Source organism: Mustela lutreola, chromosome 11 (genome assembly GCF_030435805.1).
Source record: "Mustela lutreola isolate mMusLut2 chromosome 11, mMusLut2.pri, whole genome shotgun sequence".
NCBI classification, from domain to species: domain Eukaryota; kingdom Metazoa; phylum Chordata; class Mammalia; order Carnivora; family Mustelidae; genus Mustela; species Mustela lutreola.
This window is the reverse complement of record NC_081300.1, coordinates 102,017,868-102,042,139: the sequence shown is the minus strand read 5'-3', so window position 1 is coordinate 102,042,139 and position 24,272 is coordinate 102,017,868. Positions and strand designations below refer to the sequence as shown.

Sequence of the window (24,272 nt, the reverse complement as noted above, 5' to 3'; positions counted from 1 at the left end):
GTCATCCCAGAGGAGTTCCCCTTCGTCCCGGCAGACCCCAGCACACGTGCCCCCGTGGCCTCAGCCCCGCACCACACGAGAGAACGTGGTTTTATGTCACGGGTACCATCAAACCATAAGCCATGCTGGCTTTCCTTTCGAGAGATGTTGTACAGGTTCCTTGTCTGGGTAAAAAATGCGGTTCTGCATGAAACAGGCCAATTTGAAGAAACACGCGAAGTGGGGAACGCAAGTGACAAAGAGGGAAATGGACGTGACAAAGGCACCGACGCGGGCTTGAGGGGCTCGGGTTCCGGACGTACCCAGTCTGTGCTCTAATGGTGTGCGCGTGTGTGTGGGCATGTGTGGTGTGTGACTGTGACTGTGCGTGACTGTGTGTGGCATTTTCTGAGCACTCCCCAGGGCACCGTGACCTCCGGAGCGTGGCCGCAGTAAGGCTCACTCAGTGGCTGGAGCTGAGTTCTTGGTTCTGGGCTTCTGGGTGCACAGCAGCCTCCGGAGTCCCCCCAGGACCACCCAGGCTCTGTGACTCCGCCCTGGGCAGCCCCGTTTTACTCCCGCTGTGTTTTGTGGAAGGACAGAATGACATCACGCAGAGGAGTGCAGAGGGCGGGGGTGGGGAGTATAGGAGGCATTTTCCAGCTGCCCCTCCCAGGGCAGCCACAGAGACGGCGCGGAGCCCTCCCAGCCCCGGCGAGTGACCGCCCCCATGAAGTATGACAATGGCCCTGCTGTCCAGGGTTTCGGTGGCCGACTGACCTTGGTCCCCAGGCCCCAGAGTCAGGCTGACCCTGTGGCTCAAGCTCTGGCATGGACGGCTCTGCAGCACAGACCACCCCACGTGGTAACCAATGGTGTTCCGATGGTCACCTGGATGCCTGTAAGCAGTGACGCTCTGGTCACGCACGGTGTCCCAGACTTCTGCCATGCAGGGAGGGTATTTACAGGCGAGCCAGCCTGCTGTGTGAACCCCTTCCTGTGCATGCGCTAGTATTGACTCAGCAAGTGAGTGGCACTCACTTGAGAGTGCCAGAGAGAGCGCTGGCCCTCTCTGTCCGGCCGTCACCAGCCCTGGGCTGGGGCAGGCTCTCCTGGTGGTCCTGCTGCGTCCTGAGCCATCAGAGCATAGAGCAGACGTGAGTGTGTGTCATGGATGCCATTGTTGGTTGCCGTGAAATGTGGTTTTCTTTCCTTGGGCTCCAGCTCCTCATTCCCACAGGGGAACCCCTGCAAACCTTCCGCTCCAGCCCCAGGGCAGGTCACGTGACTCAGGATTACGGCAATTAGAGCGTTATGTCCACCAGCCACATCTACGGCTCAGTGGTGCCATGTGGTCTGGGCCAGTCCAATCAGAGTACATGTTCGAATTACCTGAGGTCCCTGGGGAAAAAAATCAGGCTTTTCCGTCAAAGTAAAACTGCAAACACGGGAACATGGGGACCTGCTCACGATTATGAGCCCAAAGCTTGCGGCTCCCGTAGCCCACGTGCGGAACTCAAGGAAAAACCCAGTGCAGAGTGTGGCCAAGCTGGGAGGTAGGGAGGAATCAGGTTCCAGGGCCATAGTTGGAGCACCTAGATCAAGCTGTTCCTGAAGCCAATATCACAATAAATTATAAATAAATGAAAACTTCTTAGCACACATACACACGTATATTTTTAAATCTTTTGCTCAAATATTTGGATTGTACTTCTTGCATTTTTTAAAAAAGATTTTCTTATCTATTTGAGAGAGTTGGAGCATGAGAGAGGAGAAGGTCAGAGGGAGAAGCAGACTTCCTATGGAGCTGGGATCCTGATAAGGGACTTGATCCTGGGACTCCAGGATCATGACCTGAGAGAAAGGCAGTGGCTCAACCAACTGAGCCACCCAGGCGCCCTATTTCTTGCTTTTTAACGGGCTCTCCCTGCTCCGTCTAGCACAACCCTGCATACTCCTGAGTCCCCAGAGCACTTTCCTCTGACACCTCACTGTGCTGGCATTTGCCTGAGGGGCAGGTATTCCTCTGGCTTTCCCTTTGAGGACTGAGGCCACCCTCCTTCCCTCCCGTGGCAGAGGCTCCCTCTTCAGGAAGGCTCCATCTGCCGAAATAAAACCAGATGGGAGCGACCAGTTCCCTCTCAGTCTCGCGTTACAGAAGAAGATACCAAGGCAAACTCTGAAAGCGCCGACATGTACAATATGCCTTAATTGATGGAGATCTGATTTACAGGACCCCGATGGAAAGGGGTACAGCTCTCTGCCTCCTTGTAACAGAGAATGTGGGTCCCGTTTTCTTACATGTTTATTTATATCCATTGCTTTCCCAAAAACAAATGGGGAGGCTTTGATGATTGTGACACGCACAGACCCCTGCCCCGTGCACGTGCGGATGACAAACTAGAAGCCGGAGAGAAGCCCTCCTGAGCCCGTGCTCTCCTGCTAGGCTCCTGGGCCTGGTGTATAGTCATGCGGTGACAGCCCGCATGTGACCTTGGCTTTGAACACGGCCCCAGCCATCCCGGGGGAGACCCACACCCTGTGCAGCTCAGTGAGTGGGGTGCCTGATCGTTGCCCCGGGGCTTATTTAAGACCAGTGTGCTGCAGAGCACTGCCTACAGACCGGGCACTGCCTCACTCAACCCTGTAGCAAGGCTGTGAAGACAGACAGGGCCCACATTTTGCAGACGGGGAAACTGAGGCAGGAAGCGTCAAGTACCCGGATTGGGCCCATGGGCCATAGTTTGCATGAACCCCACGTGCATTTCCCCCCAGAATCTCATTTGCTCCATATGAGCCAAGCATGGAAGGGAAACTGTCTCCCAGAATCTGCTCTCTCTCCTGCCTCAAGGGCCGGGGACTCTACCTCCCTCCCCTAGATGGGATCGGCTTTGGGGCTGGCCGTCCAATAGAGGAGGGCAGAGGTGAAGTCGTGGGGCTTCCACGGATTCCACCCTGCCCAACGCAGCCCTGGCCTTGGCCTGTGAGCCGCCCCAGAAGCAGCCTGCCTGTCCTGAAGCCGCCGTATTGGGAGGAAGCCCAGACGTGCCCGTTCAGAGCGTCCAGGGACAGGCTCAAGAGCACACAGGGAGGGCACGGCCGGCGGGGCCAGCCGCTGCCACCCCCGCAGCCCCATCCAGCTCACCTGATGGCCACGCACCGTCGCCGGCCCAGGACCCATAGCGGTGACCTTCCAGGAGCTGCTATGGGCAATCAGGTCACGGTTGCCGTGACCAGGAGGATCTGGGCTGGAGGTAGTCACGCCGTTGTCGGTGACAGGAGCCCGCGGGAAGAAGGCCAGGATGAGCCACAGCAGAATGCTGACCTCTCGGTTTGTGACACTGGTGGCTGTTTGTGGGAGCCCTTGTGAGCTCAAGAGGCCCCCAGCAAACATCTCTGCACGACCAACTGAACAGACACGTAAATCCAAGTTCGTCTTTGCCCACCTTTAGCTTTCAGATTTCGACTCCCTAAACAGCCTCAGCCTCCGCAGAGCCCACCCGTCCGGTGAGAAATGGCTTCGTGCTGGATGCTGGCCGGCGCCGCCACTAGAAGCACACATGGGGTGTGGGCGTGCACGTGCGTGCGTGTGTTAATGTCTGTGTGAGGCCCCATGCTAATGCGTGTGCACTCATGCACGCGTGTGTGTGTGTGTCCGCGTGCGTGCCGGCCCCGACCGACGGTTCTGTCCGCTCTCAAACTACGGTTCTCACTCACTTTCTTGCGTTAGGTAATTATTGATTCCCTCTGTCTGGACTGGGTAGCTTTTCCAATTAAGCAGCAGCTTTAATTATGCCACAAAGCACATAACATAGATCTTGATTATTAAGACCGGCCCACGGGATAATAAAAGGGAGACTGGCGGATCCAAATTAACCAGGACCGTAAACGCGAGCGGCCGAGCCCGAGCCGTCCTCCGTCGTGTGCAGTAACGTGCCCCCTGCTGCCTGTTTGCAGAGTCTCCGTGCGTGTTAACCGTCTGCGCCGCGCACAGCTCGGCGGCCGGCGCTGGTGAGTCCGATGGAGTGCCTGGGCCGCGAGCGGAGCTGGATCCAGTACCTCGTGCCGGGTCCTGGCTCCTGAGGCTCCTGGGTTTGGGGTCGGTTGGAGGAGGCAGGTGTCTCCGATGGGGAGTCGTCATGGGAGTATGTGGGGTGAGGTAGGTGGGTCTTGTCTGTAGGGGAAGGCATGTGGTTCCTGTACTGGCCAGGGAGCACGGAACTGCAGCCCCGGGGTGTCCGCGGGCGGGTGGTCAGTTAAGGCAGGTGACAGGCTTCCCTTCTGCCCTCCCGGAGACTGGGGTCTGTGCCTAGGAGGGAAGTGCCTGTGGGGAGGGCAGGGGTCCCGAGCGAGGCTGGGCAGGGGGCGGCTGGAGCCCGCTGCAGCCAGATGGGGAGAGGGGAGGCCGCCTGTCCTGGGCTCCCTCGCAGCTGGGGATCTGTTGGGACGGGGGCAGGGCCCACTTCACCCCAAGCTCTGGAGCTTGTCAGGGGGTGAGGGCTGCGTCCACCCTTAGAGGCCCCATGGGGCCGCGGGGGCTGATGGCCAACAGAAGTCCTCCATACTGAGCCGGACCCTGGCCCACAGTGGGTCTGTGACCCCAAGGATGTCTGAGGGCGAACCTGGAGGGGCTGGAGGGCACGGGCCGCACCGATGGCCCAGGGATTCGTGGCAGCCTTGGGCACCCCCGCAGCCTGCTCCCCCCACAGGGTGCATGGAGGTGTCCAGGCTGCAGGATGGTTGCCCAGCCCGTCAGCACATGAGGCAGTGACCCCACAGCCCCTGCGACTGTCCCGCTTGGTCCCGTGCCCTGGTTCTGACATGTGGGGTTTGTGTGTGGGTCTGCTGGGCTCCACAGGCCTTCCTGGGGTCCGAGGATGGAGCACCACCAGCCTGTGTGTCGGTGAGCCTGTGGTGCAGTGAGTCTGGGCCCTCCAGCTGGGGATGCAGGCTGCCTCTTGGCCGTGGCCTTGTCTCTCTGAGGACGGGTGGGGACAGGTCAGCTGCGGCTGCTTTGCCTGCACATCTGGGTCTGGGGACACGCCAGTGGCTTCACAGTATGTGTGCTCCCTTAACTCTGCACACGAGAAAGTACGAGCCATTGATGTCCTTCCGGGACTGTCTATGTCTGCGGTGTGTCCCCGGGTCTCTAGGTGAGATGCTGTGTGCGTGTGTGGTTGTGTGTATGTGTGCGCCATGCATGAGCCAGCAAGTGCATGTGTGCGTGGCTGGGCGTGCAGCTCCGTGTTTCTGGGAGGTCTTGCAGCCAGCTGCCAGGACAGACAGGTGGACGCGGGAGGCTGGCCGCACGGGTCTGCCCCACACTGCTCGCGGTGGGGGCCGTTCTGCCTCTTGGCCCCCCGGATCCTGCCTGCCTCGGCCCCCTCTGCCGCCTGGCCAGCGGGAAGGCCTCACAGAGGTGTGGCCTTGCCTGCCAAGATCTCCGTGTTTGTGTGCACGCTCCTGTGAGGGTGGGAGCGTGTCCCCCAGAGCAGGCAGGGGCCAGCCCCAGGAAGGCGTCCTCAGGGAGGCGGAAACGCTCCCCGGGTGACATGCTTCTGAGAACCCGCTGGCAGCCGTTCCCAGAAACATCTGTCATGGCTCCAGAAGGCGCAGCCCCCAGGGCCGGCGCCCCTGACGGGAGATAGATGTGTGTCCTGCTGTCGGCAGGCGAAGCCCGCCGCTCCCCCGGGAGGGGTGCTGCCTCTCTGTCCTGCGCTCATTCCTCCAGCGGCACAAAGGGCGTCCCCATAAATTTCCATTAGTGTCACTGCCGTGGCCCTGTTTCCTGAGAGGCCAGCAGGGACGTGCCTGCCACGCGCTCTAACCGAGACCTTGGAAGAGGCTCTTCAGGGCCTCGTAACCAGCCCTGCTCCTCTGTGGGTTTATAAATCCTCTCAGAGCTGTCCCTGCGGTTGAGGATTGCCTGCGGCTCCGGCTGTGGGTGGGGGACGCGGAGCCCGAGCCGGCGTCGCCGTGCACCAAGCTCAGCTGCCCGGCCAGCCGGCACCTGCCGCACGTGCGGCCCCCCGCGCACCTGCAGGAAGCCCCCACGGTGTGCCAGCGCCTGCCTGCTGAGCCCTCCCCCACGCCGCAGCTGCATGGACACCGGGTGTCACAGATGTGGAGGCGGGAATCAGATGGGTCGCGTGGGGACCTTCTGGACTCAGCTGGGGCTGTGATGTCAGGGGCCTCCATGGCTGGGAGCTCCGTGGCGGGGCAGAGACAGGGCTGGTGTCGTCCTGGGGTGGTCGCACGCGTGGATGCCGACCCCAGCTGTCCACCGGGGAACCCCTGTATGGCGGTTGGGTTGCCTCTGTGGTGCCTCAGGGCCCCGGAAACAGAGGATCCTGCTCTCCGTGACTCTGCCCAGAGACATGTGGCTTCACCTCACCACGCTCTGTGGGTGGGAGCTGGCTGCCGTGGAAGGGTCCCAGCCGAGGCATGCAGGGGTGCGGCCTGCTGCTGTGGCCTCTGGGAAGCATGGTGGCTACCGCCCCTATTTGAGACCGCGCATCACCGTGTTTGAGGTACATGGGCTAGATGACACCCCAGGGAGGACTGGGGTCCCACAGAGAGAGTGCATGTTCTCTGTGGGTGACAATAATGTCACATGAAAATCCCACACCTCAACTAGAAGTGGCTACACAAGGAAGGGGTTCCTGACCTTCTGTAACCAGCTGCCAGTTGAACGCCTCTGGACCCTGACTGCAGCGGCTGACTGCGTCAGGGCCCCGGCTCTCCCCAGTTTTCTGCTCTGCCACACCCATCCTCATGGTCACAATGTGGCTGCTGCAGCTCCCAGTGTCACATTCTCACACCCTCCCAAGGGGCTAGAAAAATACGTGTCTGCATCTTGTGTGTCCTAAGAACAGAGGCTCTACAGACCTTCCCTCGTGTGCCCTGGGCCGTCTGCCCATCTGCCTGCGAGCTGTGAGAGGCAGGGGTGCTAGTCTGCTTCTCTCAGGAGCTTGTGCTATTCGGTCCACTCACTCTCTGGCCTCTCAGATCCTGGGGGCTGGCTGAGAATTCAGTGGACAAGTTGGTGGGTGGCCCTCTCCCTGCACCCACAGAGCTGCTGCCCCAAGCTGGGACTGCCTGTCCTGGCAGAGGGCAGGGTCAGGACACAGCCCTGTTGCCGAGGGAACCCCAGCTCCCATGGACAGAACCTCTGTGAGACAAGGCGGCAGTCAGATGCGTGGCCATGAGCGCCGTGCTGAGCCCGCTGGTTCCGGCTGTCCCGTCTGCTGAGGGAGAAGCTCACTGCATGTCCAGGCAGAGCCCTCCCGCCGCACAGCGAACTGGGGATGTGCGCTCCAGGGCCGGCACCGGGTCAGGACCCCTTTATCGCACGTGGCAGAAGATCATCTCAAACTGGCTTCGGGTGGAGAGACAGGGCAGGGGTCTCGGGGGGCCACGATGGCCACCGTGGGGAGCGTGGACGTGCAGGGGCTGGGTCCCTGTGCCGCGCAGTCCCGAGGGCAGCCGCAGCCCGGCAGCAGTGGGTACTTAGCCCGTGGCAGAGGGAGCCGGATGGGAGGGCCGCCACCTCCGGTGATGCATGGCCACACTAAACCCCAGCACCCATGGCCTGTCCCCTGGGGAGGCCGAAGGGAGGTGACCCAGGCAGGCTGCCTTCTGTGGGGCCTGGTTCTCCTCTTTTTGTTAGGCACGAGCCTTCCCTTATAACAGCCTTTTCCGTCTGCCTGGGCTGAGCACAAACTTTCTCTAACAGGATAAGGATCGCATTATGAGTAGAAGAGGGTTTGTTTTTCTAACTTATTAACATACGAGGTGTTATTTGCTTCAGGGGCACAGGGCTGCCAGTCGTCAGGCTTACACAACGCACAGCACTCACCCTACCACGCACTGTCCCCAGTGTCCATCACCAGCCACCCCCGCCCCCTCTGGCAACCCTCAGTTTGTTTCCCGAGATAAGAGTCTCATGGTTTGTCTCCCTCCCGGTCCCATCTTGTTGCATTTTGTCCCTCCCTGTCCCTCATGCCCCCAGCCCTGCCTCTCAGATTCCTCCTATCACGGAGACCATATGATAATTGTCTTTCTCTGATTGACGTATTTCACTCAGCCTAATACCTTCTAGTTCCATCCACATTGTTGCAAATGACAAGATTTCATTTCTTTTGATGGCTGCGTAGTATTCCATTGTGTATATATACCACATCTTCTTGATCCATTCATCTGCTGATGGACATCTAGGTTCTTTCCATAGTTTGGCTATTGTGGACATTGCTGCTATAAACATTCGGGTGCATGTGCCCCTTCGGATCACTATGTTTGTATCTTTAGGGTAAATACCCAGTAGTGCGATTGCTGGGTCATAGGGCAGCTCTATTTTCAACTTTTTGAGGAACCTCCATGCTGTTTTCCAGAGTGGTTTCCCCAGCTTGCATTCCCACCAACAGTGTAGGAGGCTCCCCAAAGAGGCTATTTTAGTGCAGTATTGCACTGGGACAAAATGGACCATATGCATTGTGCCGTTTCTAATTCCAGCAACTTAGAAGTACACACGCTCCCAGTGGGGTGACTGGTCAGGGCAGATGAATGCCACGGGCAAGGGCGGCCTCTCCCTGCCCAGCAGGTGTGCCCGGGAAAGGCCCCTGCTCTCAGAAGCGCTAATTTAAGCGTCCCACAGCAGGCGGACAGCCACACTCATCCGTACGATGCCTGCAGAGATCGGCCCGTGGAACTGCGTGGCTGTGGACCGGGGTGCCCAAAGCAGACTGTCTGTGCGCCCGCTCCCCACTGCCCGCTCGAGCCCCTGGACAGGACAGCGGTCAGGCCCACGGTGTCCTGCCTGTGGCCCTCAGGGGGCCAGCATCTCCGCTATGTGACGGGGACTCAGCCTGGACTGCCTTGAGGGGGTGCTGTAAGGGGCAGGCAAGCACGGGGAGGGGCTGGCGAGGGCAGGAGACCCTCGTTGATGAGTCAGGTGCCACGGACCCCAGCATCCCTAGGGCTCTGTGCTGTGAGTGGGGCTCATGTGGGGAGCACCCTGGCCCCCCAGTGTGGAGGTGGGAAGGAGCCCCGAGCCACGCTGACATTCCTGCGCTGTGTGGGGCTAAGGCTGGCACTGCCCTGCACAGAGCCCGCCGTTCCCACAGGGGCCGTGTCCTGGCCAGTGACCGCAGCCCTTTGGCCCCAGGCACCTCTCCCATCTTCTCTCCCTTTCTTCCTCCTTAACGGAACCCCAGACGTGGCTGGGCGAAGCCCATCGGAAGGCTGATGGCTGCAAACCTCGCAGGGGGCCGAGCTGTGGTCAGTGGGACGTATGTGGACTTGGGGAGCATGTGCCGGGCGGGGACGGCAGGACCTTTCCCCCCTTCCTGCTTCCTGCCATGGCACTGGGGCTGCCGGTGCGTGCAGGCTTGGGGACCACCCCACACTCAGCACAGTGACGAGGCAGAAGGGCCCGGCTGCCGGCATCCCAGCCCCCGGCCGCCCCAGACCCCAGCTCCACAGCGCGGCGACACAGAAACCAGCATCTGTCACTTCGAGATTACATGTGTCTGTTTGCCAAGCTCCAAGGTAATCTGTCCCGTGCTTTGCAATCATCGTGACCATGGTCACGCTGTTCTTACAAAGGCTGTCTGGACAGCACCAGGTCTCATAAGAGACATGACCCTGTGGATTTTCTAGACTCATTCTTGTTGGAGGAACTAAGTGAGAAACACCTCAAGAAGGAACATCACTTCGTGTGAAGAATTCCTTCCTGGCCGTGACTTCTAAGGCAGAGGCGGAAAGGCAGAGAGGTTATCTGGGGGCCGCCACGGCACAGAGGGCCCAGCACGGAATCCAGGCTCTCAGCACTAAATTCGTGGAATAGACTGGGCTTGCGTGATTCCGGGAACCGACCTACCCCAGTGAGACGTGTGTCCAGGCCGTGGAGAGCTGAGCGGGGAACACCACCCTGCTGTGTCAGTTAGACACTCGGGGCATGTCATCCGGGCCTGGGGAGGGGTGCCCCAACGTGAGCTCCCTGCGGACTCCCAGCCTGGGTCCTGCCTCTCCTGTGAGTTCCATATGGTTGGGACTCAAGAAGTGACAATCCAAATGTAAGCCAATCAGAGCGTCCTGTCTCCTCCGCCACGGTGATGGTCCAAGGCAGCGCGTGCCGCCCAATCAGAGCCAAGGAGTCAGGGGGGCTTTCCCACCTGTGGTGGGAACCGGACTGTGCTCCCCAGAGCATCTCTCAGCCCCACGAAGCTGTGGAGCAAGAAGAGGCCGTGGTCCTGCCCATGTCCTCTGAGCCCCTGGGCCAAAGTCTCAGCCTGGACTTCTCCCGGAGGCCAGCCAGTGACTCCCCCGCAGCACTTGCCTTGTTCCTGCCTGATGTACCCGCGGAGCAGAGGATGGAGAGTGTATCTGGAAGGTTCTATGGCCCTGCATTCCCGGGGGTCTTGTGCTCTCCCCGGAGTGTCTGTGTCAGGAACCCCCAGGGGCGTGAGCCTGCACAGACAGCATTTTCCATCCAGTGAGGGCGGCGTGTTCTAAGGTGAGCGGCTTCCATGACCCCAGGGTGAAGTGCAGGTGGCCGGCAGGAACGTCTACACCCCGTGGAAGGTCGTGAGAACAGCCCCCTCGCAGGGGCCCCCGTGTCCTGCTGCTGCCTCCTCTGATGCCACGCCGTAATCAGTCCTGGGACTCGTGGCCAGAGCTGCGGGGGAGGCCGGCGGTGCGTGTGTACACAGTGTGGAGGGCGGAAAGGGGCACTGAGTGTCCCCTGGGGCAGGGGCTCGCTGCCCTCCACAGCCCGCCTCGCCAGCGCACCCAGTGCACCCCACTTGCTGGTACCTCCCTGTTCCCCACCACACATGTTGGTTCCTCCCGGTGGGGTCCGTTACTGGCTAACTGTGTCCCTCAAGTTCATACCTGGGAGCCCTGACCCCCAGCACCTCTGGATGTACCGTGTGGAGGCAGGGCCTTACAGAGCTGACAGGTGAAGTGGGGTCTCCCAGGTGGGCCTGTCCCCTATGGCTGAGTCCCCATGGAGAGCAGAGCAGGGTGCAGACACACACAGGGCACAGCCACTGAGACACGGTGGGAAGGTGGGAAGACCGCGTCTGCCTGCTGAGGGGAAGCCTCGGGAGGAGCCAGACGCACTGCCCTGGATCTGGACTCCAGACCGTGAGCACACATGTGTGGCTTAGGCCGCCATGTCTGTGGTGTTTGTTCTGCAGCCAAGCTGAGCAGGCCAGGGCTCACCTCACTGGCCAGCTACTCAAGTCTCCTCCCTGGCTGCCTGGTCTAGAGACAGCCCCAGGGTCCCCACCCATGACCCTGTGTGGTCACTGCCTCTGCCCCTTCCTCTGCAAAGTCATGCTGCCATGTCCACTGTTCTTGTCTGTGCGCTGTGGTAAGCGCAGAGATGCTAGTGTGCTGTGGGCTAGGAGGGGTCACCGGTGCTCTCCTGCCGGAGCAAGGGTGCCCCCTGGCCTTGGGCACAGCTGCTGGCTCAGGTTCAAACCCTGGATGTACCCACTCCATAGGAGGGAAGGTGGCCCTTTTGAGCAGGGTTGTGTATGAGTATAAGTCAGTGTGAGAATGAATGTGAGTGTGAGTCAATGTGAAAACGTGTGAGAATGTGTGTGTCGATGTGAAAACGTGTGTGTGTAAGTTAGCGTGAGAATATGTGTGAGCATGAGTCAATGTGAGAGCGTTGTGAGTGTGAGTCAGTGTGAGGGTGTGTGAGTCAGTGTGAGAGCATGTGTGAGCGTGTGAGAATGTAGTAGGAGTCCTTTGAAAGCGTATGTGTCAGTGTAAGAACATGTGTGAGTGTGAGTAGGTATAAGAACGTGTGAGTATGTGAATGTGTGAGTCAGTGTGAGAACTTGTGTCAATGCGGTCAGTGTGAGAATGTGCATGAGTGAGTGTGCGAGCGCCTGTGTCCAGCTGAGTGGCCTCTGCCATCTTAAGGAGAGATTTGGTGCGTTTACATTTATTGTGGCAGCGAGTGGACATGACTGGGCTCCTCCACGTGTATCTGTTTCCTTTGCTCTTGTTTCTTCTTTTTTCCATCACGTTATTTTTGACCGTTTGCTAAGTTAGTTCCTGTCTGTCTCCCTTGGCTCCTGGTGAATTCATTCCACCACGTTATTACCCCAACAGCCCGTTGCCTTCTGTAGGCCCCTTAGCAAATGTGTATCATTTAATCAGATCGAGGAGCCAGATGTCCCTCGCCCCGCGCCCAGCCCCTGTATCAAGACCCCTGGGAAAACCACACGTCCCCGCCTTGTGCTCCTCAGTCCTTAGGTTGGGCCGGGGCTGTTACCTTCAGCCCCGATGATGAGGCCATCCCTGCAGATTTCATGTCCACTTCAGTGACCCTTCACTGCCGTTGGCCAGGCCCTGCTCAGCCCATCGCCGGCTACCCGGGTTCCACTTTCCGCACCACACTCAAGGTACAGGGTTCACTGTGGACGCTGCTCCCACAACTCCCCACTGCACACCCCCTGCAGTTGGAACCGGGTGTCGATGGCATTGGGCTCAGGGCTGCGCCCCGCCTACCACTGGGCCACGACCTGACATGACTGCCATTCCCTGACTTTCAGCCTGGACACAGTGGGCTGAGACTCAGAGCACTGGAGCCTGTGGCTTCGGACGGACGTCATCACTGAGTCTGGGGCTTCCCCCACGGCCTTGTTGCTCTTCCATTCGGTATCAGATTGAGAAGCGGCTGAGCAGGCACACCCCACGCTGACCACTGACCACAGACTGTGTCTCCCGCAGGTGCAGACAGATGACCCATGCCACTGACCTACCCCAGATCTCTGTGGTCTTCATCTTTGTCAACGAGGCCCTCTCCGTCATCCTGCGCTCCGTGCACAGTGTGGTGAACCGCACGCCCTCGCGGCTCCTCAAGGAGGTCATCCTAGTGGACGACAACAGCGACAGCGGTGAGTGGGGGACCCCAACAGCGCAAGCAGCCTGGAGCTGGGGGCCGGAAGCCTGGAGTCAGGGTGGGCCGGGCTGTACACCCCACGGGCTCCAGGACCGAGTCCTCCCCGCCTCTCCTGGCTCTGGGGATGGCTGGTGTCCCTCGTGCCCCGGCTGGAGCTGCATCCCTCCCCCTCTGCCTCATCTTCACGCAGCCTCCCCCTGTGTGTCTCCTCTTGTACCGACACCTGTCACTGGACGAGGCCCACCGGAAGTCCAGGAGGATTTCTCCTCAAGATCCTTAACCAGTTACATCCACAAACACCCTACGCTGAAACTCATCCCGTTCTGAGGCTGTGGATGACCTTAAAGTGGGGGCTCTATTCGTGCCCTACAGATGTTGCCCAGAAGAGCCCAGGCAGGCTGAGTTCCCTCTCTGCTGATCATACCTCCTGCCTCTTGCCTGTGGGGGGGTGTGGGCTCCAGTGAGGGTCTGCTGGTGGGGGAGCTGGGCCGGCGCGCACAGCGGGGACCCCGTAAGCACCCCATGCCCGCCAGGCGCAGAGGGCTCAAAGCTCCTGCCGGGGGTCCAGAGACGCCTGGGCACTGACTGAACCAGGAGTCTGAACCCACCATGGGTGGCCCCGAGACTGAGGTCCCATGGGCTCATCACGCAGGCTCTCCTCTGCACCTCTGGAGGGAGGGAAGTGGAAGAAATTTGGGGGACACCTTTGGAGCCCTCCAAGGGCAGGAGGTGCTGCGTCCAACCCAGGGCCGGCTCCTTGTCTACACTGCGGGGCCCCAAGCTGACCTTGTGAAAGGAGCCAGGTTCGGCCATCTCTCCGGAGGAGGTGCCTGTTGGGGCCTCGGGGAACTGGGGTCCCACAGCGTCCGTCCTCAGGGCGCATGAGTGTAGTAGCGGGCGTCACGGCTGAACACCGCCCAGTGTGGGTCAACCTGTGTCCTCGCCCACGGTCCGTGCGAGGCCTTCCTTCCTCTTCGTTGGGGAGGCACCCAGCCCCCGGGGGCGCCTGTTCCCGTGACACGCGCCTCAGTCCAATCAGTCCGTTTGCTGGTATTTGCCTATTGTGCCTGCACGGGAGGGCGAGCCCCACGGTATCCCCGGCCCCCGAAGCACATCCGGCCGCCGCGGGTGCCCTTCAGCGGCCGTGGATGATGGGCCTGGGGCACACAGCACCCCAGCCTGCCCACGCTGACCTGGGGCGACCGCAGGGCCCTCCCGGGGCGTGGGTTGCTGAGGCGATTCTGTGTCCCCTGCAGCGGAGCTCAAGGCCAGCCTGGACCAGTACGTCAACAGGCGGTACCCGGGCCTGGTGAAGATCGTGCGCAACAGCCGTCGGGAAGGCCTGATCCGCGCGCGGCTGCAGGGCTGGAAGGCGGCCACGGCCCCCGTGGTGGGCTTCTTTGATGCCCACGTGGAGTTCGGCACGGGCTGGTGAGAGCGGGGTGTGGGGGCAGGGCCGGGGGCTGGCTGAGGGCACTCCCTGGGGGGCCGGCAGAACAGGAGCCTGGGGGCCGGGGCATCCAGGTCCAGCTCCCGGGCCGAAAGCCGCTCGTGAGGCGCCAATGGCAGGACGCCATGCACCTGGCGGGTCACCGCGCACAGAGAGCACGGGCACACACAGCTGTGTGCTTGCGCCGCCCATGGGGACCCGGCGCCCTGTCAGCAGCCCAAGCCCCAAGCACCAGTTGGAAGCAGTTTCTTGTCCTGGGGAGCCCTCTTGTGCACCATGCAGGTGGGAAGCGGGCCTCTAACAGACACCTGCAAGGGCACGTGGCCAGGGAGCGGTGGGGCTGCACGGGGGGTCAGGAGCAGGTGTGACCCCGCACCCTGGCATGGAGGCTGGGGCGCTCTCCCTGGGCTCGTGCTTGCTCTGCCGGCCTGGTGCTCCGTGAGGCCTCCCGGCCAGCAGCCCCAGCAGCCCCTGAGGGGTGGCCAGAAGCGCAGGTCTGTGGGGCCTCGGGTCTGCAGCATGGGTCACCCAGAAGCCTGGTGCAGCTCTGCAGCAGCCTTAAAAACAGTGTTTGCAGCCTAGCGTGTCATCCCCAGTCCAGGGGGAGGCCCAGGCCCGGGGGTGTCAGACCCAGGGCTGCTCCTGCTGCCTCTGTCCAGACCCCACTGTCCCCAGGCAGGGGGTGTGCTGGTGTCCGCAGGGCAGGTGACTGAGGACATCTTGAGCAAATAGCTGGACGTGCTTCGGAGTTTTCTGGACAACAGCAAGCGGGTCCCTTAGCCTCTCTGATGACGGCATGTGGGGGTGCCCTGGGCAGACGAGAGAGGGCTTTATCGTGGCTGGGGGAGGGGGCGGGGGCAGCGATCCCACAGGGACACCCTAGGTAGGGAACAGTCACGGTGGGATGTCCAGCGTGTCAGCACGACATGTCAGCACGGCACAGGCAGGGGAGGCGGGGGGCGAGCGGGGGAGGCGCGCCCGTCTCCCCTGTTCAGGTGGGATGCTGGACGTGTGCCCGGGGTGGGGGCTGCTGCCGAGACTGTGTGAGTGCCGTCCAGGAGCCCCCCGCGGGCGTCTGGCTCCGGGCCTTGGGGTCAGATCAGAACTTCCCTGGGATGGCAGACCAGCCCCCAGGGGCCGGCCTGGTTTGAGGTGGCCTGGGAGCCCAGGGGACGCTTTGGACACAGGATGTGCCCACAGGAGTGGCCCACGGGCAGAGGGAGGTTTGACCATGCGTCTCGGTGTCCTGGGGTCTGGGCCACAGAAGCCAGGAGGCTTTGAACAACAGAAACTCTCCATTCTGGGGCCTGAAGTCCACTGAGGGGACACAGGAGTCAGCCAAGGTGCCTGGGGAGGAGAGGTCCTTCCTCGTCTCCTGCAGCCTCCAGGGTCCATGGTGTCCTTGGGCTGTGGCCGCAGCCCCATGGCCTCTGTCCTCCTACGGCTTCTCCCCATGTGTCCATGACTTTCCTCTTCTGCTTCTCAAGAAGGTCCTTGTTGTTGGATTTAGGGTGATGTGATCGAGGTTAAACCTTCGGTGGGGGTCCTGCAGGGGCAGCAGCGAACAGAGGCTGCCCGTGGTGCCCACCCGCTGAGCCGCAGGGAGAAGTTGGCCCATGGCGGCGGCTTGCCCTATTTCGGTAGAAACTAAAACTCACGATTTATGTATCAAATCTCCCCACGCGTATTTTCAAACACTGCGAAGCCTAACCTACGACATTCCCTGGGATACTGGCCGCAAGACACGAGGGGTCGGTGGTGGCCGTGCTGACTGGGGACCCGTAGGCTGGGTGCAGTCCTGAGTCTGCGCGGCTGGGCTGGACCGGTGCTGTGCGTGGCTCTGTGTCCCCAGCTGGTCTGCGAGGGTCTGGCGTCCCAGGGTCTCCAAGGTCGTGGTTTCCCGCCAGCTGCCGATGGCCCCAGCAGGGGCTTGGCATCTCCTAGGCCAGTGGAGGCTTCTCCTTCTGCTCTCCTGTAGCGTCTCAGCTGCCCCAGGACCATGCTTTTATCACCAGGGCTGGTTCTGTTCCCGCACGTTTGGCAGAGATGCGAGTTTCTTCTGCTTGACTTCCCCTCCGAGGGCCCTTCTTCTCTCCGCTCTGCTGCCCTCGTGAGACAGCCCTTCTTCTCCCACAATGTGTATCACCTTCTATCGTTCATTACGGACCACTGCCTGCCCCCGCCAGGGTCACTCCACGGGGTTGTGTAGGTTGCACACTGCACAACCATACTTGGTAGCTGTTCCTCCCTCTACCATATCATGAGCTCCCTTGGGCATTTGGAAGCCATCTGGGAGAGCTACAAGTCAGTCACTTCAAATGCAATTTAAATCAGTGTAACTTTAATTTTCACAACCGAAAACCCAGTTATCCGTCTGCAAATAGCGCCCTCCCCGCCCAGGAGTGGCCTCCACAAAGACGCTGCCTTGTTAGCAGATGTGGCATTTGCAGAGGGTTCTTCATCTCTGGGCGCTTTGCTAACAGTAATTAATTAATCCTCGTCGCAAAGCTGGAAGGCAGGTAAGTACCAGGCTGTCGCTCAGCAGGATGGGAAAGAGGCCGTGTGGCCGGTGTCGCCAGGTGGGACCAGAGGACCTGCCCCACAAGCGGCCGCACCTGGGGCTGGCGCCCTGGCCCTTCCGGCCCTCCCTGCAGCTCCTGCCCCGGTCCCCAGGCAGCGGGCCGCCCATGGCCACAGCTGAACTCCAGCTCAGAGCCCCGGCTTCTGGCGCTGTCTCGTGCTTTCCTTGCTGGAGAAGCAGCACGTCCAAGTCCCTGCTTCCCCAGGGACTCCCCACAGTCTGCAACTCACGCTGCTGGCCAGAGAGGTCACCCAAGAGCCCAGGTCCTCGGGTCCCTCTGCTCTCTGGCTTTACTGCATATGCTGCCCCGCTTCTCCACTCCAGGCTCACATCCCAGGGCCTCAGTGCTGCCCGTGCCCTCACCCATCCCTCCGACACCCATCACGCCCCTCCCGCTCCTAGCCCAGGGCAACCTACACTGACTCCCTATTTTAAACTGTAACCCCCAAGTCAGCCTTACCTTGTTCTCTTTCTTACACAATACCTGTCACCTTCTTATACCTTCCCTTATATGTTGATGTCTGTCCCCTACCCTCTCAGGACCACTGCGTACTGTTGTGTCGGTTGCACACTGCACAACAGTGGCCAATAGCCTGTCTCATCCTCGCAACAGACCATAAGCTCTCGGAGGCATGGATATATTCCAGTTTGTTAGACCAGGGTGTGGCACATAATTGGTCCTTAGATTAGGGCTTGTGCGTATACCTCTCACAGGAGCAGAGCAGAAGGATCAGGGAGCAGGATCTGGAGCCGTGAACCAGGCCAGTGGCAGAGTCTGCGGGCTGCCTTTCAGGGGGTGTCACGGACCGGAGCCCAGGTGGCCTTCATGTCCTTGGGGTCAGACAGGTGTTGGTGGGGTCAGGGCAGGAAGGTGAGGTCAAGGCCCCAGGCAAGGCAGGTCTGCGGCCAGACGCCCCTGGGCTCCCAGGGCCGACGCCCTTGCCCCGCAGCGGGCTGCCGTCTAGAGGGCAGGCGGGCCTGACCACGTCCCTGCCTGTGGGTGGCGGACCCGTCTTCAGGTGCAAGCTGGGGGTCCCGGCGCTGTGGCCCCCCGCACAGGCACACGCCTCCCTGCAGGGCAGAGCCGGCGCTCGCTCGCATCCAGGAGGACCGGCGGCGCATCGTCCTGCCGGCCATCGACAACATCAAATACGACACGTTTGAGGTGCAGCAGTACGCCAGCGCGGCCCACGGCTACAACTGGGGCCTCTGGTGCATGTACATCATCCCGCCCCAGGACTGGCTGGACCGCGGCGACGAGGCCGCACCCATCAGGTGAGCCCATGGTGGGGGGGGGCGAGGCTGCCACGGGGGCGGCGGGGGGGCAGGAGCTGGGACTCGTGGGGGCCACAGGGGCTGCTGGGGGAGGGGGCAGGGGGGCCGGAGCCGGGACCAGGAGGGGAACTGCCATGGGGGGGTGTGCGGGGGCTGCCGCAGGGGCGCGGTGGTGGGGGGCACAGGGGGCTGCTGTGGGTGTGGGGGTGGGCGGGAACAGGAGGGAGACAGAGGCGAGGGGCAGAAAGGAGGAACCAGTGAAAGAGACCCAGACGGAGGGAGAGAGGGAGCCGGGCAGAGACACCAGGAGAGCCAGGCACGGAGCGCGGGCAGCGGGCGCGGGCGGCAGGCCAGCAGGGCTGCAGACAGGGACCCCGCAGCTGTCCTCAGCGTGTCTTTATTTAAATCGATTCCTAAACATGAAAACAGAGAGTTTTCCATGTTGAGAATACACAGATCCCACACTTTTCGGGAGGTGGGCGGCCCGCACTCTGACAAGGCGGCCACGGGCCGGAGCTGAGCAGGGCCGCGTCTGAGCAGGCTCCGGCCTCCAACGGCTGCAGCCCCCAGTGCCCTGTCGCCCCAGAGCCGCTGCCTCCTGTTCAGCCGTGTCCATCCGCAGCTCGCTCTGCCCTCGGCAGCCCCTCCCCCATTGCCGGAGCCCTGGGAATCCAGGCTCCCTAACTCGGTTCTGGGGGTGCCTGTCACCCGCTGACCTCCGGGGCCCCCCCACAGGGGCTCGAGACTTACGGGGCTGGGAGTCACCCGCCCCCCACTCTGTTCAAACTGGCATGTCCCTGCCCAAACCCCGCCGAAACGGCCCACTGTGCCGGGCAGCCACTGAGGCCTTTGAAAGCCTCTCCCCCAGGAGGGCCTTGCCGGGGCTTCCAAGCAGCAGCCGCTGCGGGCCGAGAGCCGCTGGGACAACCCACTGTGAGTTCCGCGGACCCTGGGGATGAACAGCTCGGCCAGAACCCAGCAGCTCATGGATTTTGAGGAAAATAGTGTTGTCGACACAGAGAGCTGCCCGGAGCAGTAATTCCCAGGACCTGGAGAGCAGCCCCCCCGGGGCCTGGCCCTGTGCCAGCGGCCGCGTCCTCAGAGACGGCCACGGTGCTCCCGAGAGCCGAAGGAGCAGGAACTGGGGCTCTGGGGCCTCTGCAGGGGACGCGGGACACAGGGCCACCCGTGCCCAGAGGCGGGCCAGCGGGCCCCCAGGCTCGCTCGGAGCAAGCAGCAGCGGTTTGAAAGGAATTTTTCTTCATTCAAGATGCACTCGATGCCTCGTCCACAAAACCGGGGCCCAGTGTTTCCCGTCGCAGGACTCAGTGAAGACAGCCCGAGAGGAAGCACCTGAAATTTTTGGCAAACCCTGGACGCCCCGAGCCGCCCGGGAAGCAGGATTTTCTAGCCAGACGGGGTCTTGTCTCAAACTCCCCTTGTCAGTGGCCCTACCTGAGAGCTTCTGAAAACCCCGAGGCCCAAACTCCAAATCAAACACGGGCGAAGCCTTTAGACAGACGCGCTGCCAAAGGAGATGGAGAGGCCCGCAGGTCACGGAGACGCCGGCCTCCGCCAGGAGGGACCGCAGGGAGGTGCCCGGGGCCGTGGGGAGGGCCGTGCTGGGCGCTGCTGAGCTCCCCCACGAGCCCCAAGGCAGGACTGGCAACACTTCTTCGGAAGACGGGTTTGGCGGTTTCTCCTAAAGGTGCAGCCACGTCCCGCTTGGCGCGCCGTCCTGCAGCTGTCGGCCTGGAAGCTCGGGAAGCCTGTGTCCACGCAGAGACCCCCGTGGACACTCACAGTGGCCGCACCGTTCCGTCTTAGAAACGCCGCACACGTCCAGCAGGTGTGAACGGGAGGCTGAGCGGCCTGGGCCCGGCTGCCAGCGCCCGTCGTGGAGCCGAAGGGACCAACCGTCGTCCATGTAACAACAGGGGTGAGACTCAGGACGGTCGGGCTGGGCCGGCGAGGGGCGCAGGAAGGAGACACCACCGGCTTTCAGGGCGCTGCATGCCAGCTTGGAGCTGCACTTAATTCCTGGAGACCCCGTGTCCCGCGGGACTCCCCGCAGATGTCGGGGAACGGGGGCTTTACTCAGGACCATGGTGGTGGGGATAGTGGGTCCCTGGGCTGTTCCCCCAGTTCTCGCGTGGCTGGAGGCGCGCTGCAGTACTGAGCCCTCGGCTGAGCCAGGCCGCGGAGCAGCTTTGAAGCCCTTTGCCCCCACCCTTGTCCTCACCGAGAGGATCCCCTCGGGCCCCCCGACCCGGACACGGCTTCCTACCGCTGCCCACGGGGCAGAGCCCGGCTGTGCCTGGCTCCCAGCAGAAGGATCTCTTGGAGGTCGTACGACCCACCCCGACTGGAAGGATCGCTTCCCCAAGCCCAGCGGAGGGTGAATGCGGGTCCATGCGGTCTCTTCTGGAAAGCGGTCTGAGAACTGTCCCTGCCGCCGACGTCACTGATGGGAAGAGCCGCTGGCCTTCCTGAGGACACGTCTGCCCGTCAGAGCCAGGCCCGAGAGGCAGGCGTGTGAAGATTTACTGGAGGAAATTTTCTTGCTGTTCATTGTACTTGAAGCTCAAGGAGGAGGGAGAGTGGACGTGGGGGAAGCGCGTCAGCCCGGCTGCCGCCTCACGTCCCAGGGCACGGCTCGTGGGGCCGCGTGCAGGAACCCGCGTGCGTCCCGTGGCCGTGAGCCCGTGGCCAGGGCTGGAGCTCCCGTCCCCAGGACCAGGGCAGAGTTCCACCTATGCATGCAGGGGACGGTGAGGGCCCTGTGGGCATGAACTGGCTTCCCGCAGGCCCAGGGGCCCAGGACAGGCCCACAGGAAGGAGCCCTCTGGGTTCGGCTGTCGGGCCCCTCCCACAGCCAGGTGTGTGCGGGGCGAGGGCCCGAATCTCACACGCACACACATACCCTGCACACTCATAGACATACTCACAGCTGCACGCACCAACCACACACAGACACGCGCACGTAAAGTTGCTTGCACACACAGACACACTTGCACACACACCACACGCACACGTGTGCAGACACACATCCGTGCACAGACACAGATGCACTCCTGGGCCCACACAGGACGCTTCTCCAAGCCCCGTGGAAGAACAGTGACTGTTTACCCTCTGACTTTCTCACTTGTCTTCTGAGAGGTGCGTGCAGGGGCGCTGGGTGTCCCTGCTGCTGCAGGCTGGGTGGCTGGTCCTGTCCCCCGAGCTCATGGCAGCATCCAGGCGGACGGCCCCGCCCCGAGTTCATGGCAGCATCCAGGCGGACGGCCTCCAAGCTGACCTCCTCCGTGCTGCCGCTTTCCGCAGACCACGCCAGCTTAGTGCCCAAGACAGACGCCCATGGTGGGGTAGGCGACAGCAGTCCTCGCCGAGGCTCCCAGGCTCCAGACACCTTCTACAGTCGGTGTTGGCGGGCGGGGTGGCTGGAGGGAGGCGGCGTCCGGCCTGCGGGGTGTGGGCGAAGGAGCCAAGCGCCAGGAAGGCCACACGGCCCATGGGCTCAGAGCCCCCCGGGTCCCCCCTGCTCTCGACACCTCTCGGGGCACATGGGGTGCTTCTGGCTTTCCAGCGGTTGCTTCAGACTTTCCCGAGAGGGCCGGTCCCATGCACACCGGTTCCTGCACACACCCGCGTGGAACGCGCGCAGGCGGGGCCCTCGTGCTCCGTGTGCCCGCATGCGTGCGTTACCCTGGGTGCCGTCCCCGTGCTCGCTCGCTGAGCATGTGGCCTCTCGATGCCTGAGTGGGCTCACCCCGACCCCTGTTGGTCTCCCGGAGGCCAAAGGGCACGTTTGGGGGTCTTCATTCCATCAGCACCCCCGCATAGGGCTCCGGAGTCCCGTGGCTTGGGAGCGTGCGTCTGCACGTCTGTGCATGTCTGTGTGTCTGTTACGAGGCAGGAGCCTCAGTGGGGCCCCAGCTGTGGGCCGTGCGTGTCACACGACAGCCCAAGGTAAGGGTGCCCCTGGACGACATCTCCTCCGGGACCCAGAAGCCCCTCAGCCAAAGCAGCCCGAGGCTTGCTGTGTTCTGTGATCACCGCACGATCTCCTCACGCCGGCAAACTCCGCGGCCGCTGGTTCCACTCCCGTCACCTCGTGCGTTTATTTTCTGTTTATTTTGGAATTCTGAGCAATAATAAAAAAATCATTACCAGCTACGACAGACTCGGCAGGGAATCTGGCACTCTAATTCACTAGAGCCCATACGGAGATTTTCGCTGCCCTGAAGAAAACGAGATAAGTGTCTGTGATGCGTCGGTGCGTTGTAACTTCACCCGGCAAACCCTTGCTATTAAGTCAAAAGCAGTGGGGGCGCCTGGGCGGCTCAGTGGGTTAAGCCTCTGCCTTCGGCTCAGGTCATGATCCCAGGGTCCTGGGATCGAGCCCCGCATCGGGCTCCCTGCTCAGCGGGGAGCCTGCTCCCCCCACCTCTGCCTGCCTCTCTGCCTACTTGTGGTCTCCCTCGCTCTGTAAAATAAATAAATAAAATCTTAAAAAATATATATATATATAAAATTAAAAAAAAAAAAGTCAAAAGCAGCATTAAAATTTCGTTACCGTTAGATTTGTGACCAAAATCTAGTGACAAAGCAAATCGACTCCTCGCACAGATAAAAGGATAATTGTTTTTTAACACCTCTGTTAACTGACCTCTGTTAAACTGATGGGCGTTTACTTCCGACTTGCCACTCGCTGAGCAGAAAAGCTTCTCTGAGTTGTGATGGAGACCCTGCTTCCCTGTTGTTTTTAGTGAGGAGGGACGTCTCTGCAGGAGCAGCAGCAAGAGGAGGGAGCAGCTTGGCTCTGGAGCGGCCCCAGGGCCTTTGCAGACACCGGAAGGCCTTTGCTGCCTCCTGACAGGGCCTGGAAGACACCAGCCCCTCAGCCTACAAGCTGATGGGCCTCGTCTGTGTTTTGAGGCAAAAACCTTTCATCAAAGCCTAGAGGTCCTGCTTCCTTGCGCCATCTAGACTGTGCACTCTCTTTTTATCCTTACTGCCTGGGACTTGCTCACTGTTCCCTCCGTTAGTGATTGAATGAAGAGCGAATGACTGCGTGATAGCAGACCCGGTGATGCTGGCTCACCGTGCCCGCTCTACTCACGGTGCTCTGTAAGACCACTTCCTCGGGACCCATAACCCTGGTAGATTTGTGAGGCATACTAGAGAGAATGTAAGTAGCACAGAGATGCTTGATTCCACAGATAGAATTTCTGCAGACGAGGCAAGATTGACAGTTTTTAAATGTGTGGGTGTGGATAATTATAGAAATAATAGAACAGATGGCAGTCTGTGGTCTACAGCTGCACGGGTTGTGCATTCTACAACTTCAAGGTGTGTCATTCAGAAAGAGCCTGATATCAGTGAGGTTCCTTAGCACGGAGCAGTGCACAACCTATGCCACGGCCCAGTGCTGCCCTGAGTTCTGGCATAGAGAACGGACAAAATAATGAAGGAGGAAAGCAAGTGACTCGGGCTTGGGAAATGATGTTCAGGACAGTCAAACAACTCGCTCAGTAAACTAGTGTCTGTAAAATCCCCTACACTACCTTGCCCGAGTCGAGTGCTGGTTTTCATCGTCCACTGATGCTCTTCACTTAGCCTTCGGACTTGGCCTGTGCTGGGAGCGTTCCTGGGCTCTGAAGGGGACAAGCATGACCCCAAGGGGGGCCCGCCTGGGTCTGGGAAGTGAGAAGCCACTATCCTGAGTCCCGGGCTGTCCAGCTGCTGGCCTGTTCCATGTCCAGCACCGCAGCAGATCGGGGCTCGGGGCCGCATGCCTGTCACTGCTCACAGCGGTCTCTGCCCCCGCCAGGACCCCCGCCATGATCGGCTGCTCGTTCGTGGTGGACCGGGAGTACTTCGCGGACATCGGGCTGCTGGACCCGGGCATGGAGGTGTATGGCGGCGAGAACATCGAGCTGGGCATGAGGGTAAGTGATGCCGCACGGGGCCCCCGACCTGTCCGGGGAACGGGTGTGCAGACCGGTTAGGGGCAGCCCGTGGAGTCGGCGTGAGGAGCCACACTGCGTGGGACACCGTGCTGTGTT

At 61.2% G+C, this 24,272-nt stretch overlaps 1 protein-coding gene across 3 annotated transcripts in view; it reads left to right on the top strand.

The window, feature by feature from the left end:
* Positions 1 to 24,272, top strand: part of GALNT9 (polypeptide N-acetylgalactosaminyltransferase 9) — a 70,998-nt gene that overhangs the window by 23,011 nt on the left and 23,715 nt on the right. For all 3 annotated transcript variants that reach the window (XM_059139977.1, XM_059139980.1, XM_059139978.1), the window contains 4 exons: positions 12,727 to 12,893; positions 14,155 to 14,329; positions 18,007 to 18,204; positions 24,038 to 24,155. In XM_059139977.1, the coding sequence (XP_058995960.1) occupies positions 12,727 to 12,893; positions 14,155 to 14,329; positions 18,007 to 18,204; positions 24,038 to 24,155 (658 nt within the window). The remainder of the gene's footprint in view (positions 1 to 12,726; positions 12,894 to 14,154; positions 14,330 to 18,006; positions 18,205 to 24,037; positions 24,156 to 24,272) is intronic.